General features: G+C 40.9%; 1 protein-coding gene across 3 annotated transcripts in view; it reads left to right on the top strand.

Annotated features, from left to right (window-relative positions):
- The window catches only part of Prdm5 (PR/SET domain 5), a 180,333-nt gene that overhangs the window by 55,135 nt on the left and 108,811 nt on the right, over positions 1–16,387 (top strand). For all 3 annotated transcript variants that reach the window (XM_021164996.3, XM_021164998.2, XM_085840555.1), the window contains exon 3: positions 4,422–4,544. In XM_021164996.3, coding sequence (XP_021020655.1) covers positions 4,422–4,544 — 123 coding nt within the window. The remainder of the gene's footprint in view (positions 1–4,421; positions 4,545–16,387) is intronic.

Raw genomic sequence — 16,387 nt, 5'->3', positions numbered from 1 at the left:
ATAATAAAACAATGGTTAATTAAAAGTAACACGTTTCTGAAGAATTTCAGCATGATGTTAAATTGTACATTTTTCTTAAGCTGGAATATTGTGTGAGGTTAACAGTTGAAAGACCCACAACGTGAGGACTCCCCCACATTCTGACTCAGGAGAGGCGACACCCCAAATCACACAAGAAACGGTCTTGCTGCAACTGCAAGAGGATTTTTATTCAAGAGCGCTCTCGGGCCCACGGTCATACACCACACAGGGGTAGAGGACCTTGGCGCCCCGAGTAGCTGAGTAAGGGGGTATTTAAAGGAAGAAACCACAACTCAAGGAGGTGGGGAGGGCATTGTTGGAAAATACCAAAAATACCAGTTAAGAGTCACAAGGAAGTGCAAAGTCACAAGTGTCAGGTTATCTCTCAAGACAGTTTCTAAGAGCCCCTAACAATCTAAGAGCCCCTAACAATAGCACATTTGCATTGCAGGTTCTCGTAATGGTCAGGGTGGTTCAGGGTGACTTTCTTTGAATGAACACTCTTTGAACCCAGGAAGCGGGTGGGTGGAGGAAGGAATGTCGCTATCTGTTTTATGACCAGCACACCTCGGAGCACTGAGCCACAGAGGCCACATTCCCAAGCTTGGGCCTAAAGGCCTAGAATTTTGTTTTTACGTTTCACTTCTTTCACAGTCAGCTGGAAAATGTCTACATCTGATGAACCAAAAATTTAAGCAAGCTGCTAATACTGAGTGTGTTTGTTTCTTTTCCTGTTGCTGTGAAAGAATCCCCTATTGAAAGCAATGTAAGGAGGGAGGGCTTTTGTTTGGCCCAAAGCTCAGAGTACAGTTCATTGTGGCAGGAAAGATGTAAACATGGCAGCCACAGTCAGTAACAGAGTGATGGGCAAATTCTGCCAGTGCCCATCTCCACTTCTATTGACCAGGATCCCAGCTCAGGGAATGGTGCCACCCACAATGGATGGGGTTCCCCCCTCAGTTATTGTAATCAATATAACCATCCATAGGCATGCTCAGCAGCCATCTATGCCAAGATAATTATAGGTTCTGTAAAGTTGGCACTTAATATTAATCAACCCACTGAAAATAGTTGGAGCCAAGGGCCTGAGACAAAACTTAAGACAATGCATAAAGAACTAACAGCTTTCCTCCCTAAATGTGCTTACTGTAGTAAGCCTCAGAAACTTTTGTTAATGTCTAACATCTTTGAATTGAGTTCAAATGTCAAGTACATCTGATCCCATGGTATGCAATACTGAGTAAAGGGCGTATCGCCAACAGGCCCCACCCACATTCCTGACTTGGGACTTATGAGCCATCGACAAACACATCTTCTCTTTCGTTGACAGGTCATGTGGATTTCCACAGTAGTTGTGGTTTGAAATTACATTACAGTTCTCCTGAGAACACTAGATTCTCCAGTTATCTACTGGGATGACTCGTTGCTAGGATTAATTTAGGAATTTATAATATAAAGCTTTTTCCCCCTGTAGATATGATGGTACCTGAAAAGAAGGACTTTATTGCCAAACATCTAAAATTGCTAAATGGAACTTCTCTTTGTGTGATAGGTGTACTGTGTGCTGTAGATCCAGAAGAACAGTGTTGGTGGTGGTTAGTTATCTCTTTCTTTGTATTCTTCATGGATCAATGAGGTTCGCAAGGAGGCAGGGCAATTGCAATACAAGCTTGTTATTTAATTGGAGGTATAACTAGTTCTCACAGCTCTACACCTAAGTTTATGAGAAATACTTGAGGCTTTTACCGTTCTCAGTTTCTCTTTTAGCAGTTTAAATACTGAAGGTTAAATTTCTGCTCTCCAGTGAACGTTATGAATCTCATTAGAGACACTGTAAAAGGATGATTGAAAACTGCTTGGCTTTTGAGAGAGAAAGCTCTTTGAGGAAACAGCAGAGAGCCAATAGTGGGAAAAGGCTAACTGGTTCTTTTTCCTGTTCAATGCATGTTAAAATCTTGAAATGTCACCTTTTATCATGCACTCAACCCATGACTTTGTGACAGATTTGTGGATGGAAACCATTGCACATACCTCCGTGTGTCTGTGTGTTTGTGAGTGTCTTGTCATCTGCCAGCTGACCTCAATGTCTGTCATTTTCCTAGCTGTGGTCATTGGATCCTCTTCAACCTTCTCCCTGTTCTATGTGCACATCAGGCTAATTTTAAAAACTCAAAGCTGGTCTGCTGTTTTTGCTTGCTCTTCTCTCTGTTTGAAGTCTGTCTTTAACTCTATCCCTTTAAAGAAGTTGAGTTCAAGCCACTTCAACGTAGATGCTCCCTGGCCTTTAACCCATTACTTGGTTTTCTGGAGTCTGTCATATTTATCTTCATAATCTTCATCTTTATGTTTACATGAAGTACCATTGTATGTTTGTTTTCTCTGAAGTGTTGTGAGGCCAAAGACTTAATATTACTCTGCCTTGTTCACTGAAACAGCCTTAGTCCTGGGCAGTGTAGAACTGAGCAGCAGTTTGTGGAATAAGTGAATGTACCATGAAAATACGTGCCACATAGATTTGTTGTCCTTGAAGTTTTTTCTTACCTCAAGTTTGTAAAGGTGAATTTCTAGAATTTACATTTGTATTATGTGGGTTGCATGGTTGGAGTGAAAACCATCCATTCTGTCACATCTCTGCTGTATTAAAATATATATTTTTAGTTTTAGTTTATGGTTGTTTTGCTTGCATGTGTATCTTTGTATCACTAGTGTGCAATGCCTGGAGAGGCCAGAAGGCATATCAGACCTTCCAGTACTGGAGCCACAAAAAATTGCAAGGCACTCTGTCGATGCTGAATTGAACCCATGTCTTCTGTATTAGTATGAGGCTCTGCAGTGCTGAGCATCCTTCCATCCCTCCTCTGGTGCATTTCAGTGATGCATAAACACAAGTAGAGATTGGTGCCTGTGTCTTATTACAGTGGGCCAGTGTCAAGTAACCAATAATGAAGGAGTTTTGGAGACACTAGATTCCAACTATCTTGAATTCAAGATTGTTCAATGGACTGATTCTTTCCCCTTCCCCTTCCCTTCCCTTCCCTTCCCTTCCCTTCCCTTCCCTTCCCTTCCCTTCCCCTTCCCCTTCCCCTTCCCCTTCCCCTTCCCCTTCCCCTTCCCCTTCCCTCCCCTTCCCCTTCCCTTCCTTCCCCTTCCCTTCCCTTCCTTCCCCTTCCCTTCCTTCCCCTTCCCTTCCCTTCCTTCCCCTCCCCTTCCCTTCCTTCCCCTTCCCTTCCTTCCCCTCCCCTTCCCTTCCTTCCCCTTCCCTTCCTTCCCCTTCCCTTCCCTTCCTTCCCCTTCCTTTCCCTTCCTTCCCCTTCCCTTCCTTTCCCTTCCTTCCCCTTCCCTTCCTTCCCCTTCCCTTCCCTTCCCTTCCCTTCCCTTCCCTTCCCTTCCCTTCCCTTCCCTTCCCTTCCCTTCCCTTCCCTTCCCTTCCCTTCCCTTCCCTTCCCTTCCCTTCCCTTCCCTTCCCTTCCCTTCCCTTCCCTTCCCTTCCCTTCCCTTCCCTTCCCTTCCCTTCCCTTCCCTTCCCTTCCCTTCCCTTCCCTTCCCTTCCCTTCCCTTCCCTCCCCTCCCCTCCCCTCCCCTCCCCTCCCCTCCCCTCCCCTCCCCTCCCCTCCCCTCCCCTCCCCTCCCCTCCCTCCTCCTCCCTTCCCCTCCCTCCCCCTCCCCTCTCATCCTTTTTCCTTCTTTCCTTCCTTCCTTCCTTCCTTCCTTCCTTCCTTCCTTCCTTCCTTCCTTCCTTCCTCCCTCCCTTTCCTTTCTTCTTTCCTTCCTCCCTGTTACTTCTTTCCATGTTAAAATATGTTTGACAATGACTTATGTCTAGAGACTACATAAAATAAAATAATTAAAAAATATTGTCCCCAGAAATTCATGGATAATTTGTAAGCAGACAAAATGAAGTGTATTTCATTTATCCCCTGGAAAAAACATGTTTCATGAGCTGTCACCTCCCTCTAGTTAGATTGGCCAGTTCTCCCTTCTGAAGATAATTCACAAAGCATATGGAAGAGAATTGGAAGAGACTGCCCTGACTCCACTCCTCTCACTTGGGAGACAGTGCTGCTTTCTTTGGTGGAGAAATGAGATGGGTTGCATTGTGATTTTCTCCCAAGCAATTGTGATTGTTACCATGTATTCAAACACACGTGCAAAAAGGACACAGAAAACATGAAGTGTCTGTTATTTGAGGACAGTTGTGAGTCATGTAGTTATTTGCCAAATTAAATAGTAGGCTTCTGTAGACATAAGTTTAAGCCATGAGTGTTGTTAATTTAACATTTATTCAATGCTTATCAATAAAAAGGTGCATATTTCAGAAAATATGTAATGTTCTACTCGGTAAGTTTAGTATGATTAATATGGATTTCCGTGGAAACTGGAGTCTTTTTGTTTTGTTTTAGGTACGTGGGAGCAAGGGAGAAGTTCTGTATATTTTGGATGCTACCAACCCAAGACACTCCAACTGGCTTCGCTTTGTTCACGAGGCACCATCTCAGGAGCGGAAGAACTTGGCTGCCATTCAAGTGAGCCTGTTGGCTTCATATTTGTACAGTGCACTGTGAGAATAATGGATTAATTTATAACTCTACTCCATGTCTTCAATTTATTTCCCTGTGATCAGCTTCACATAACAGTATCTAACTCATAAAAGCAAAGAAATCATCTAGTTGGCATATGCAGGAAAAGGCAACTGAACTGTCAGCTAAAACCAGATTTCTGGCTTTATTGGAATTCTTGGGGGAATGAATTACACGGTCTGATACTGTGCTTGGCAGAGCTTGCCTTCAAGTACTTTGATTTCCTTCAGTGAATGTTTTTTGATAGCAGTTTGGTTTGCTAGTTGCTTTGGATCGTCTTACTCTTCTGTGGGTTATTCTTTGAGAAAGGCCTCATGGAGACAACTTGCTCATGTGTGTTTCCCTACAGTCAGACTGAGCCTCGTGGGGATCATGTGCTTTTGAGATTTCTTTAGATAAACAGATCCAGTGGGATATCTTTAAGTATCTGTCTATGCAGACCTAGTATCAACATTTGGCTCATGAAATAGTGGACACTGGCAAATTCAAAATCTTCAGCGCTGATAGCTCAATTTGAATCCAAGAACCAAAAGCTCTTGTAGAGCCAGGGAGTCTGCTTTGAGCAAACTCAAGAGACTATGATTCTCTTATGCTGAACAGTCTTGGGGGGCAGCTTTGTGTTCTGTTAGACCTTCAACTGATTGAATGAGTAGTCAGTACTCCTTACTCAAGCCCACTGATTTAGATGTTACTTTTATCCAAAACCATTTTCACAGAAGCACACAACACACAGTTTAACAAGCTTCCCATCACTGCTTGCTCGGGTAAGCTGCCCTATAAAATTGATTGCCACAAGTAGAAACCATGTCTCAGGGAAATAATTCACTGTACCCTCGTATACTGCCACATACCTCATTTGGTTCCTGTATAGACTGTGAGTTGAACTTAGAAATCGCTCAATGGAAGTAAAGGCAAAAGGAAAAGAGGTGGGTCTAGAGTGGTCCTATACATAAAAGCTCAATCAGATGCCAAGAAAACAAGGGGGCCACTATAGGGTGATGGGAAACTGACTCAGTAGTGTAAAGCTTCCCATCCCGACTCTAAAGTGCAGAAGAAGTCAAGGAGCCATGGCTGACATAAACATGAAGGGAAACACAGAACAATTGCCTACACTGTTCTAGATTGCTCATCTCTATGTGATAATTGCTTATAGGAACTTATAATGTAGACATTTTCTGACTAGTATACTGATTTCACTTAAGTCTCAAGGAACTATAGTGAGGAAACGTCACAGCATTAAGTTTAATCCAACAATAATACAGTTGTCTGCTATGTAATTTTCTATCCTCAGCTAAGTAATTTCTCTGTTAATACAAGTGTTATAGCCAGACGGTGGTGGCTCACGCCTTTAATCCCAGTACTTGGGAGGCAGAGGCAGGCGGATTTCTGAGTTTGAGGCTAGCCTGGTCTACAAAGTGAGTTCCAGGACAGCCAGCAGAGCTATACAGAGAAAGCCTGTCTCGAAAAACCAAAAAACAAAGAAACAAAGAAACAAACAAACAAACAAAAAAACCCCAAAAAACCAAACCAAACCAAACTAAACCAAAAAACCAAAATAAGTGTTATAAAAAATAATGTATTTCTTTATGTGGAAACACAAACCTGACTCTTACAATAGCTAAGATATAATAGAATATGGATCAAAACACAAAGATCTAAACACAATTGAAACAGATTCATGTTTATTCATGTGTAATCATGAATTTCTCTTCCAAGTATATTTCTATTTTTTTCATGTTCCTGATCAAAGTAGTCTCATGGTATCTGTAATAATAAATTCAATCGCCATGTTCAGTTACATCCTTTGTCAATGTTATTGTTGTTAGAACTATTTATGGAATTTATTTTAAGCCATTTATTTCTCCTTACTGTGCTTTAGACATATATGGGAAAGACACGCGTGCACATCCCCCCCTGTTTTGAACTATGGGTTTAAAAATTTCCCAAATATTCTTTACCTGAGAACGTCCTTCTTACCGCTTGATATTTATGAAACTCGGTTGTTTTTCTTATTTGCTTCAACCTTCATGTTGTGTGTTCGGAACTCTGCACTGGACTATCTCAATAACTCTTGTTGAAGATGTCCTATCTGTATCTTGTTTTAATCTCCCTTTAGTTAATGGAACCCATGGTGATTGTGTTGATCTGGATCTCCTCCCATCTCTGTGCCTCTACTGAGCCTAGTGGTTTTACCACATTTGGGACATTGCACATCTTGCTTTTAGTAATCAGCCTTCTCACAGTTATCACTCTCACTTGGAACACTCAGTGACCACATTTCTTCCCTTATGTAAACTCTATTCCTTTCCTTGAGAGAGAATAGGAGTCTCTAGAAGAAAACAGTGGCAGTTGTGGTCCCTCGGGACATAACTAATGACTTCAGAAGGGAATCAATGTAAGGGCAAGATTAGAAGATGACAAAAGCGTCTTTGAAATTTCACTCTTGATTTAATTAGGATCTAAATCTGTTCAAGAGTCACTGTAGGGCCCTTTCTTAATGGGAATGAATGCATGTTACCTTGCTTTGGTCACGGTATACATAGGAACCGTATTAGCTCCCTTGAGGTAACATCTTTCTCACTTGAACAGTAGCTGAAGTAACAGATTGCTGAGGCTTCAAAATCACACTGGAGCAAGGGGTAAAGAGCATAATGGTTGGGTCTCCTGACTGAAAACAAAGCCAACCCTTTAATTGGTTAGGATGCTCTCTTGAGAGCCGCATTCCAGAGACACTGAGTGGGAAAAACAAGAGCATAATGTTTCCCGCATTACATTATGAATCACTTGCATTCCAAATTGCATCTGAAATTTGGGGTATTCAGGAAATTTTTTATTTGAGCTGTATGCCCCAGGGGTAGAGTAAATGAGAAACATTTGTGGCTATGTGGCTTGCTTGGTGGAAAACGTCAATACTTGGGTCCAATTTTTTTGGAAAAGGGATTAAGAATTTCAGATCTGTTTTGACAGATGACTGGAACTCCTTCATGGGGACTCAATTATATTTGTAGTTCTGAGATTTATTTGATATTTGTGAATTTGATTTGGAAATGATGATTAGAAATATGAATTGCTGAAGAAGGATCTAGCAAGCTAATAGCCCTTCCCATATGTACCCTTCTCAGAACGTCAGTTAAGTGTGTACTTAGACTTTGGAGGCATCTTCAACTTAGACTAGCAAGTTCTAAATATGAAGGATAGTCTGTTAGTGGTGCAGAGGCTCCCTTAAGCATCTGAATCATGGTGACACTTTTCAAAGTTAACCGTGTGTCACTAAATGACAACATGTGTACAGTATGTGAAAAAAAAAAGACAAATCACTGGTTTCTAGACTCCGTGTTCTTTCCCTTTTTCTTTTCCTTTTTAAAATAGACAACTATTAAGCTAAAACTACTCAGTTAAAGTAGTGAGTTATCATCCTGTTTGGAAAAGAAACTAAATTTTTTGGACTATCCAAGGTAGCATTACATCTCATGTACTTCAGGGCCCGTTTCTAAACTTGTCTTCCCCAGGTCTGTTGGCTACATGCTATTATGTAAGAGTGACCTGGTATTTATGGAGCCTTGGCACATGAAGGAAGCCTCTGGATTCTCATCCATATCATGAGGATGGCAGGGGCTGGGCTATGAAGCTGTTCTAAATGGAGAGGAGTTAGACACTGAGCTCAAATAGCAGCACAAGTTCAATCTACTTCTGACCTCAGTTCAGAGTCCTGCAGCCACCTGCTCCACTGTAGCATGGACTATCAGCTCTTCCTTCTGAACTGTGTACAGTTGCAGAGTCAGCCTACTAGATTGCTTTAGGAGTATTGAAGGGTTGTTGGGCCTTAGTATCAGTTTTATTAGTAATTAACCATAAGCAAATCACTTGTCTTAAAAATAGCAGTTAACACACAAATCTCTCCCCCCAAATCAAGATTCTTCCTGGGAAAGTGTCTCTAATAACCTAAACAACTCAAAGATTGGGAAAGAAAAATTGGAAAATTTGTCCTTTATGCATCATTTACAGACCTTAAATTTTTCATCCTCACAGAACAAAAGGTATTAATAGGCATTAGTGATGAAGAAAAGTCTCCCCTAAGACACTCTGAAATAGCTTTCTGTACAAAGAGCATGGCCTGTCACATCATTGATAGCAAATGGAACAAAATTTGTCCTTAGGCAACATGAAGCTCCCTTTAAAAGAGAGAGTATGGCTAAGACAGATATCTTATGTCAATAAAAAGAATGGTAAGCACACGGTTTTATAGACTCTGCAAATAGCCATTCAAAGTGATGAATAAAACATTACTGGGGGAGCTCTTTTTTTTTTTTTTTTTGAAGGAGCAAATTTTGATGAGATCTTTTGTGTCTCTGACTCCAGAAACCATTGCAGTAGTTAACTCTACCTCCACTGAAGGCAGTTCTACTTTCTAGTATGTGTGTCTCTCATATCAGTTAAGAACATGTTACTAATGCGTGCCACCAGTTCATAGATTCTAGGAGTGATTTTTCAAGAATATGGATTTTTAATTGTTTTTGAATGGCCTTGGTTTATAGTGCTCATCTGTATGCATCTGTAACTCTGTTGGTTACCTGTTTGTCACAAGCTTGCCCTAAGTTTAACAGCATGAAGCAGTAAGCATGTATCTTTTCACATACTTTTGAGGGTAAAATTCACAAGCAGCTTAGTTTAAGGTGGTAGGTTTGGGACCTCTGGACTATGATGGGTTTGCAATCAAGCAGGCGGCCAGAGAAGTCTTTCTTAATTGAAGTCACTGAAGACTTCTGTAGGTCTGCACAGTGTGCCTCCAGCCTCACTCACAAGACTGTCAGTAGGATGATCATTTACTTTATGGAAGGATGGGGATGAGATTAATTATTGGCAAAAGCAAATACATGACTGGATCAGAAAGAAATACAGAATACAGAACCATTTGAATAATGCTAAGAAAAATGGTTGAAAGTACTGGAAAGAACAGCAGCTTTCTTGTTTGAAGGGGTTGTTCTAGGTTCCTGCTCTCAGGTGGCTGAGAAGCTGCCTCATTCAACCATCTACTAGTTACTGAGCTCATGCGCTATGCTGGGCCCTGTCCTGATCACTGGGGATACTGTGATGCTCTAACTCCTGCATTCTTTGTAGAAAAAAATCTTTAAAGTTTTGCTCCTTTTCATGTAAGTCAGTTGTCATTCATATCTGTTTGGATTCTTGTGCAGATTAAATACATACAGTAGCATCTTGAAGATAGTAGAAACTTGGTAAGATGGCAGATGCTAGGCAGGTATGGTACGCTAGAATCCCCATGGAATGAACTGGGTATGTTGGATAACAGTTATTAGAAGAAGTAGGAGACTGCTGAGAATCTCGAGCTGGTAGCAAAGAAAACTAGAAACAGAACGGGGAAAAGCGACTCAGGGTCCATCCTACAGGGATTGGTGCATCTGGGGAGTCCCCTGTTCAGTGAGACGGGGTGACCAAAACTATGCTTGAGATGAACAGAGTCAGAAATCTGACAGTGTAAGAAACAGATATTCTCAAAAGGGAAGAAGGCAGAAGAAAGTTGCTGGACAATGATAGGGAAGAGCAGAAAAGCATGTTCTTCTTGGTACTCAACCAGAGCTGAGACAGCATTAAAAATGAGCCTGCTAAGAATGTGACTTGGTGGTGCTAGAACCTCTATAATTGACAATCTCAGCTGATCAGAGCAAGTGCCAAGAAACTATAACTATATACCAAAACACCGTCAGCAGATACTGAGTGCTGTTAGACTGTATGGAAGATACTGAATCAGACCTGTGTTAGGTCCAGTGAGGTATAAATTGCAAGGAAGGCGATGTGGGTCCCAAACTTCACAGCCTCCTTGGGCAAGGGCAGTCTAGGGCCAGTCAAGGCCACCACTTATGACTGACTGGGTTTGTGAAGAACTTCCCAGAGGTTTAACAGGCATCTATGACATAACCTATGAATGACTGCCAGCTGATGCATCATTTGTGACCCAAGTTTCCTAGAGAACAGAACAACAGTCATTCACATTCAGAAAACAGACTGAGTACAGAAATGGCAGCATGTATGTGTGAAGACCACTCATAGATTGGATCAACATCTGTGACCCAACCTCTGAATTTCAAAGGATAGCTTAAGGGTCTGACAGCCATGTAGGAGCCTAGGAAAGAATGACAAGGGAGTTGAAATTGGAACTAGCAAGAAGGTAGTATGTATCCTATTCTCTGTAGAGTATTAGAGATTGAGCCTGTTGTGTACCTAACGCAAAAGACACCGTCAATAAGACAAAAAGGCCACCAACAGATTGGGAAAGGATCTTTACCTATCCTAAATCAGATAGGGGACTAATATCCAATATATATAAAGAACTCAAGAAGGTGGACTCCAGAAAATCAAGTAACCCCATTAAAAATGGGGTTCAGAGCTAAAGAAAGAATTCTCACCTGAGGAATACCAAATGGCTGAGAAGTACCTGAAAAATGTTCAGCATCCTTAATCATCAGGGAAATGCAAATCAAAACAACCCTGAGATTCCATCTCACACCATTCAGAATGGCTAAGATCAAAAATTCAGGTGACAGCAGATGCTGTCAAGGATGTGGAGAAAGAGGAACACTCCTCCATTGTTGGTGGGACTGTAAGCTTGTACAAACACTCTGGAAATCAGTCTGGTGGTTCCTCAGAAAATTGGACATAGTACTACTGGAGGATCCCACAATACCTCTCCTGGGCATATATCCAGAAGTTGTTCCAACTGGTAAGAAGGACACATGCTATGTTCATAGCAGCCTTATTTATAATAGCCAGAAGCTGGAAAGAACCCAGATGCCCCTCAACAGAGGAATGGATACAGAAAATGTGGTACATTTACACAATGGAGTACTACTCAGCTATTAAAAAGAATGAATTTACGAAATTCCTAGGCAAATGGATGGACCTGAAGGGCATCATCTTGAGTGAGGTAACCCAATCACAAAAGAACTCACATGATATGTACTCACTGATAAGTGGATATTAGCCCAGAAACTTAGAATACCCAAGATATAAGATACAATTTGCAAAACACATGAAACTCAAGAAGAACGAAGACCAAAGTGTGTACACTTTACCCCTTCTTAGAATTGGGAACAAAACACCCATGGAAGGAGTTACAGAGACAAAGTTTGGAGCTGAGACGAAAGGATGGACCATCTAGAGACTGCCATATCTGAGGATCCATCCCATAATCAGCCTCCAAATGCTGACACCATTGCATACCCTAGCCGGATTTTGTTGAAAGGACCCTGATATAACTGTCTCTTGTGAGACTATGCCGGGGCTTAGCAAACACAGAAGTGGATGCTCACATTCAGCTATTGGATGGATCACAGGGCTCCCAATGGAGGAGCTAGAGAAAGTACCCAAGGAGTTAAAGGGATCTGCAACTCTATAGGTGGAACAACAATATGAACCAACCAGTGTCCCAAGGAACTTGAGTCTCTAGCTGCATATGTATCAGAAGATGGCCTAGTCGGCTATCAGTGGAAAGAGAGGCCCATTGGTCTTGCAAACTTTATATGCCTCAGTACAGGGGAACACCAGGGCCAAGAAGTGGGAGTGGGTGTGTAGGCGGGTTATGGGGGACTTTTGGGATAGCATTGGAAATGTAAATGATGAAAATACCTAATAAAATATGCAAAAAAGAAAAGAAAACAAAAGAAATGACATCATAACCCTAGTGCAACCTGATTGGTTTTGAATACTGCGATCATTTCCAGTAAAAGCAAAAGTGTGATTAAAAATATCTACCAAAGCTGCACAACTCCGTGTGGTAAATCAAAGGAAGCATGAAAAATCAAGGCAACATGACTCCCCCAAATCACCAATTTCATAGTAATGATGTTCAGTGCCAAAGAGTTACATATAGTCCTACTCCCCCCCCTCCAAAATCAGAGGGACAGTTATATGCAAAGAAATCAAAAGACAAACTCCCAAGGGCTTCTAAGGATGTATTTTAATCTGTGAAAGACAATAGTCAATATAAAGACAACTCTATAGTGCTATACCCAGCAATCCTATCTATCACACTTGAAGAAAAGTGAAAAGCAAGCTAAAGAAATTCTTGACACCTCAGCCAATTCTCCAGGAACTGCTTGGAGAAGTCCATGTGACTGAAGGGAAAGGACCATGGCCATGAGGAGGGAGGGAAGAAATGATGCTGTGACAACACTGAGTAGACTGGAATAGGAGAGCAGCAAGCACTGAAGGAATCAGCAAAGGCAAGACTTAAAACACATCTTGCAATCAAAACTCCGGATTTAAGATCTGCAATTCTTCAATAAAAGACAGAATCTAAGAGATTCGAATGAAAAGCAGGCTCTATCTCTTCATCATTGCACACACAACTTTAAGGATGAAAGAGAAACCAGAAGGACTGATGTTCCACTACACCAGCTCAGTCAGAAGAGAGAAGGCAGTCACTTCATTCTGAAAATACAACTTCCAAGAGGTATCACTGTCAATTCCAGTACTGTACAGATTATCAGCTATTGCAATCTGAAATAACTCTGAGAGCTGTGAGGAAGGTAGTGAAGTTTAGGTTTGCTGTGAAGGAATATGGGATTGCAAATCATATTTTCCAATGTAATAACGAATATTTGTATTCAAGAACCTGTGAACATTGCATTAGGTATAGAAAAATACCATTTTTACTACTGTGTAACATTTAAGAGCTGTGATAAGAATGAAAGAGGACGTTTACAAATTCGTCGCGGTTACAGAGTGTAGGACAAGAGTCATTTATTGTTGATGCATTGAAGCTAAAATGGCCACTAAGTCCACTTAGCAGAGAGAAAATTAAAACTAACAATCCTATGCATGTTCATGTAAGTGTGTACTTCTCCTGACACTAGAATCCAGGCTCTACTATTAGCTTGCTTGCTACTTGCTGCTGGGTGCTGGATTTTGTGTGAACATAAAGAAGGAAATGGCTTTGTTGTATTTTTCAAAATTGGAGGTACAGCTCTTGTTATTGATTGTGACTAAGATAGTAAGCAGATGTAAATGAAGTAAATGGAATAGATTTACTAACTGAACACTAGAGTAGGTGTACTTACTTTTTTGTTAGTGGGTGTTAGGTTTTCTAGGGAAGTTTCTAATCAACGATAACTACTACTCCAGGACATGTCTCACTTCTTAGAAAGTGATCCTAATAGGAAGGCCCACATATCGTCAGTGAATTACAAAATATTTTTAAAAAGCTTTGTGATTTATGTTACTTAATGTATATTCTGGGGACTCTGTATTCTACTGATTCACAAGGCAGAGGGACGAGAGTGGTCTTAGAACCCTAATTGGCTTGCCTTGATTATCTTTGTTATCTGTTGAAATCGGACATGATGTACAAAGACAGCTTGAGATCAGAGATGTGTGTGAAGAGGCTTCTATTTAGTTGTGGGCTTGGTTGAAGGTTTGTAACATCAAGAAGGTGTGGACTCCAGAGGCAGGGCATTGTAAGATTCGAGCATGGAGTCCTCTTTTTACTGGGAGCTTTGTTCACAAACATCTAGAAAGGAGTTATGTCTATCATTTGATTGATTTATGCCACAACCCTGTGCGCTGTCTCATGTTTAATTAATTGGGCATTTGTCTGACTGGCATGCCTATAATTTCTTCACCTAGCTTATTTAGCATCCTGGCATGCACAAAGATGATAGCATTGTCTTCTGACTTCTTTCCCTGTGGTCCTTGAAATGAGTCTTCATGCATCTCTCGGTTGTATCATTTTTTCATTTGGAGGCAAGAACAGAAAGTGGGGGTGGTCATTTTTCCTGAGGGTTAATCCAGTTCTTCCCCTTTCTGTGCTTTGAGAGGGTTCCCCAACTCCATTGCATTCCATTTCTATATTTTGGAATATAATACAATTTTATAGATCTTACTTTTCAAACCAACATAGATAGATAAGCTCTGGATAAAACACATATTATCCAGGAAGACTAATGCCATGCATATAATATTGGCCCAGAATCATCCTTTCAAACACTTTGCTCCATGTTAAAGAATAAAATTTGTGCTTTTTAAAATTGGTTTAGTTTAACATCATTAAATGTGTGCTCATGATAATGTTTTATTTCTAGAAAGTGATTTGGTAACCAAAGCAGACAAGCACAAAGACGTGATTGCCCATAAATTTATGGTACTTCAAGTTATTGTCAAAATGTATCTCATTATCAGATTTTGCATCAGGGCATACAAAGATCTAATATATTTCTTTACTGTTAATTGTTTAAAACAAATGAACCAAAGTCCTGTAGTAGATTTGTAAACAAACCTAAAGCTACACTAAATGATGGTCACATGGCAGAACACTTAGAGCACTGTTGCCCTGCTCATCTGCAGATTTCTCTATGTGCAATACTGGACGGTGTCCATTTTTCTGCCTGAATGACTTACAGGAAATAGGAATAGCTGGGAGGCTGTTTGAGATCGATGGTACCTATTTGGGAATTTGTTCATTAAGGTGACGTTGCTATGGAAAAAAATTAAGCTGTGTGCTTTAATGTTTGAACGCACACTTCAGTTTAAACACAGCTCTAAAAACACACATCTCTATTTTGTAGATGTTAAGAAAGGACACAAATAACACTCATGAGGCTATATCTTGACCTCATGATATCCCACACCACATTACATTGCAAACACTAACTGTTCTCTTTTCCTTTCTCAGCTTAGAGAATGCTATCCTCTGCTTCTTGAAAGAGCTCTGCCTCTAGGTGTAAGCGAAGCTTGTTGATGCCCTGTCTCGTGGCATGTTTGCCAACCCTTCCTCTGCAATGCCCACATTCTTCTCTCCAGGGTTCTGTTCTCCCCATGCTCCCCTGACCTCTTCCTCCATCTGTAGTTGGTGGTATTCCTAGGTCAGAGTAGACAGTGACATGAAGCCAGTGGATACCACCTTTGGCTGGATTTCTCAGCAACCTCCATCACCATTCCACCTCTGTCTTGAGACGCTCTCTTCTTCATAACATCACTAAAGGTAGGCCACACCCAACTATTGCATTATTATTTAGAATTTGTTAAAAACAGAAAATTGAGCCACAACCCATTTTTGTATTTCCTATTTTCCTGAATGGCATTATTGATTTTTGTTGTCTTATTAGTTTAAAACAAAGATGCATATGGTAAGTGGTATGTAAAATATACCCTCAAGCCTAAGTGTTTCAACCCTTGGTCCCAGCAGGAGTCAGACCCTAGCTGCAGCTTAGGTGAAGGAAGTAGGCAAGTGGGGACCTTCCTTAAAGGCATCCCTACTTCCTGATTTCTCTGTCTTTGATGCCAGAGGCAGTATGAATAGCAGCTCACTCGCCTGCCACTGTACTTCCCTCCCACATTTGGCTGTGCCACCTCTAACTAGAAGCCAGAACAAACTCTTCATACGTTATTTTGTATCAGAAATTTGGCCACAGCAGTGAGAAATGTAACTAATTCAAGAACAGAAGAGACAGAGGAAGGAGAAACCTGTATTTTGGTAACTCTAATACAGTGTCGAATTGTCAATATATTGATACTGATAATATACATAATTTTAGGTGTAATCCCTTCCCTCATGGAGTTTATCACAAACTAAGGATTCTGGTAAATACATTTAGATGTAGTAAGAGAGAGGTTTGAGCAGTGTGGGACCTGATGCCTAGGCCTCTAGCATGATTATGTAGTTGAAATGCTTCTTTCCTGATGTGATATGGGCTAATATTTGATCAGTTATGCAAAGCTAGCCCAGTTGGGAAGCTATGCAATTTACATTTGAGATACTTTGTTTTAGCTTAAAAGGA

This window comes from Mus caroli, unplaced genomic scaffold, assembly GCF_978045245.1.
Source record: "Mus caroli unplaced genomic scaffold, Mus_caroli_1 scaffold_7, whole genome shotgun sequence".
Lineage (NCBI taxonomy): Eukaryota > Metazoa > Chordata > Mammalia > Rodentia > Muridae > Mus > Mus caroli.
The sequence above is the reverse complement of the archived record's forward strand: the minus strand, read 5'-3'. Positions and strand labels throughout refer to the sequence as shown.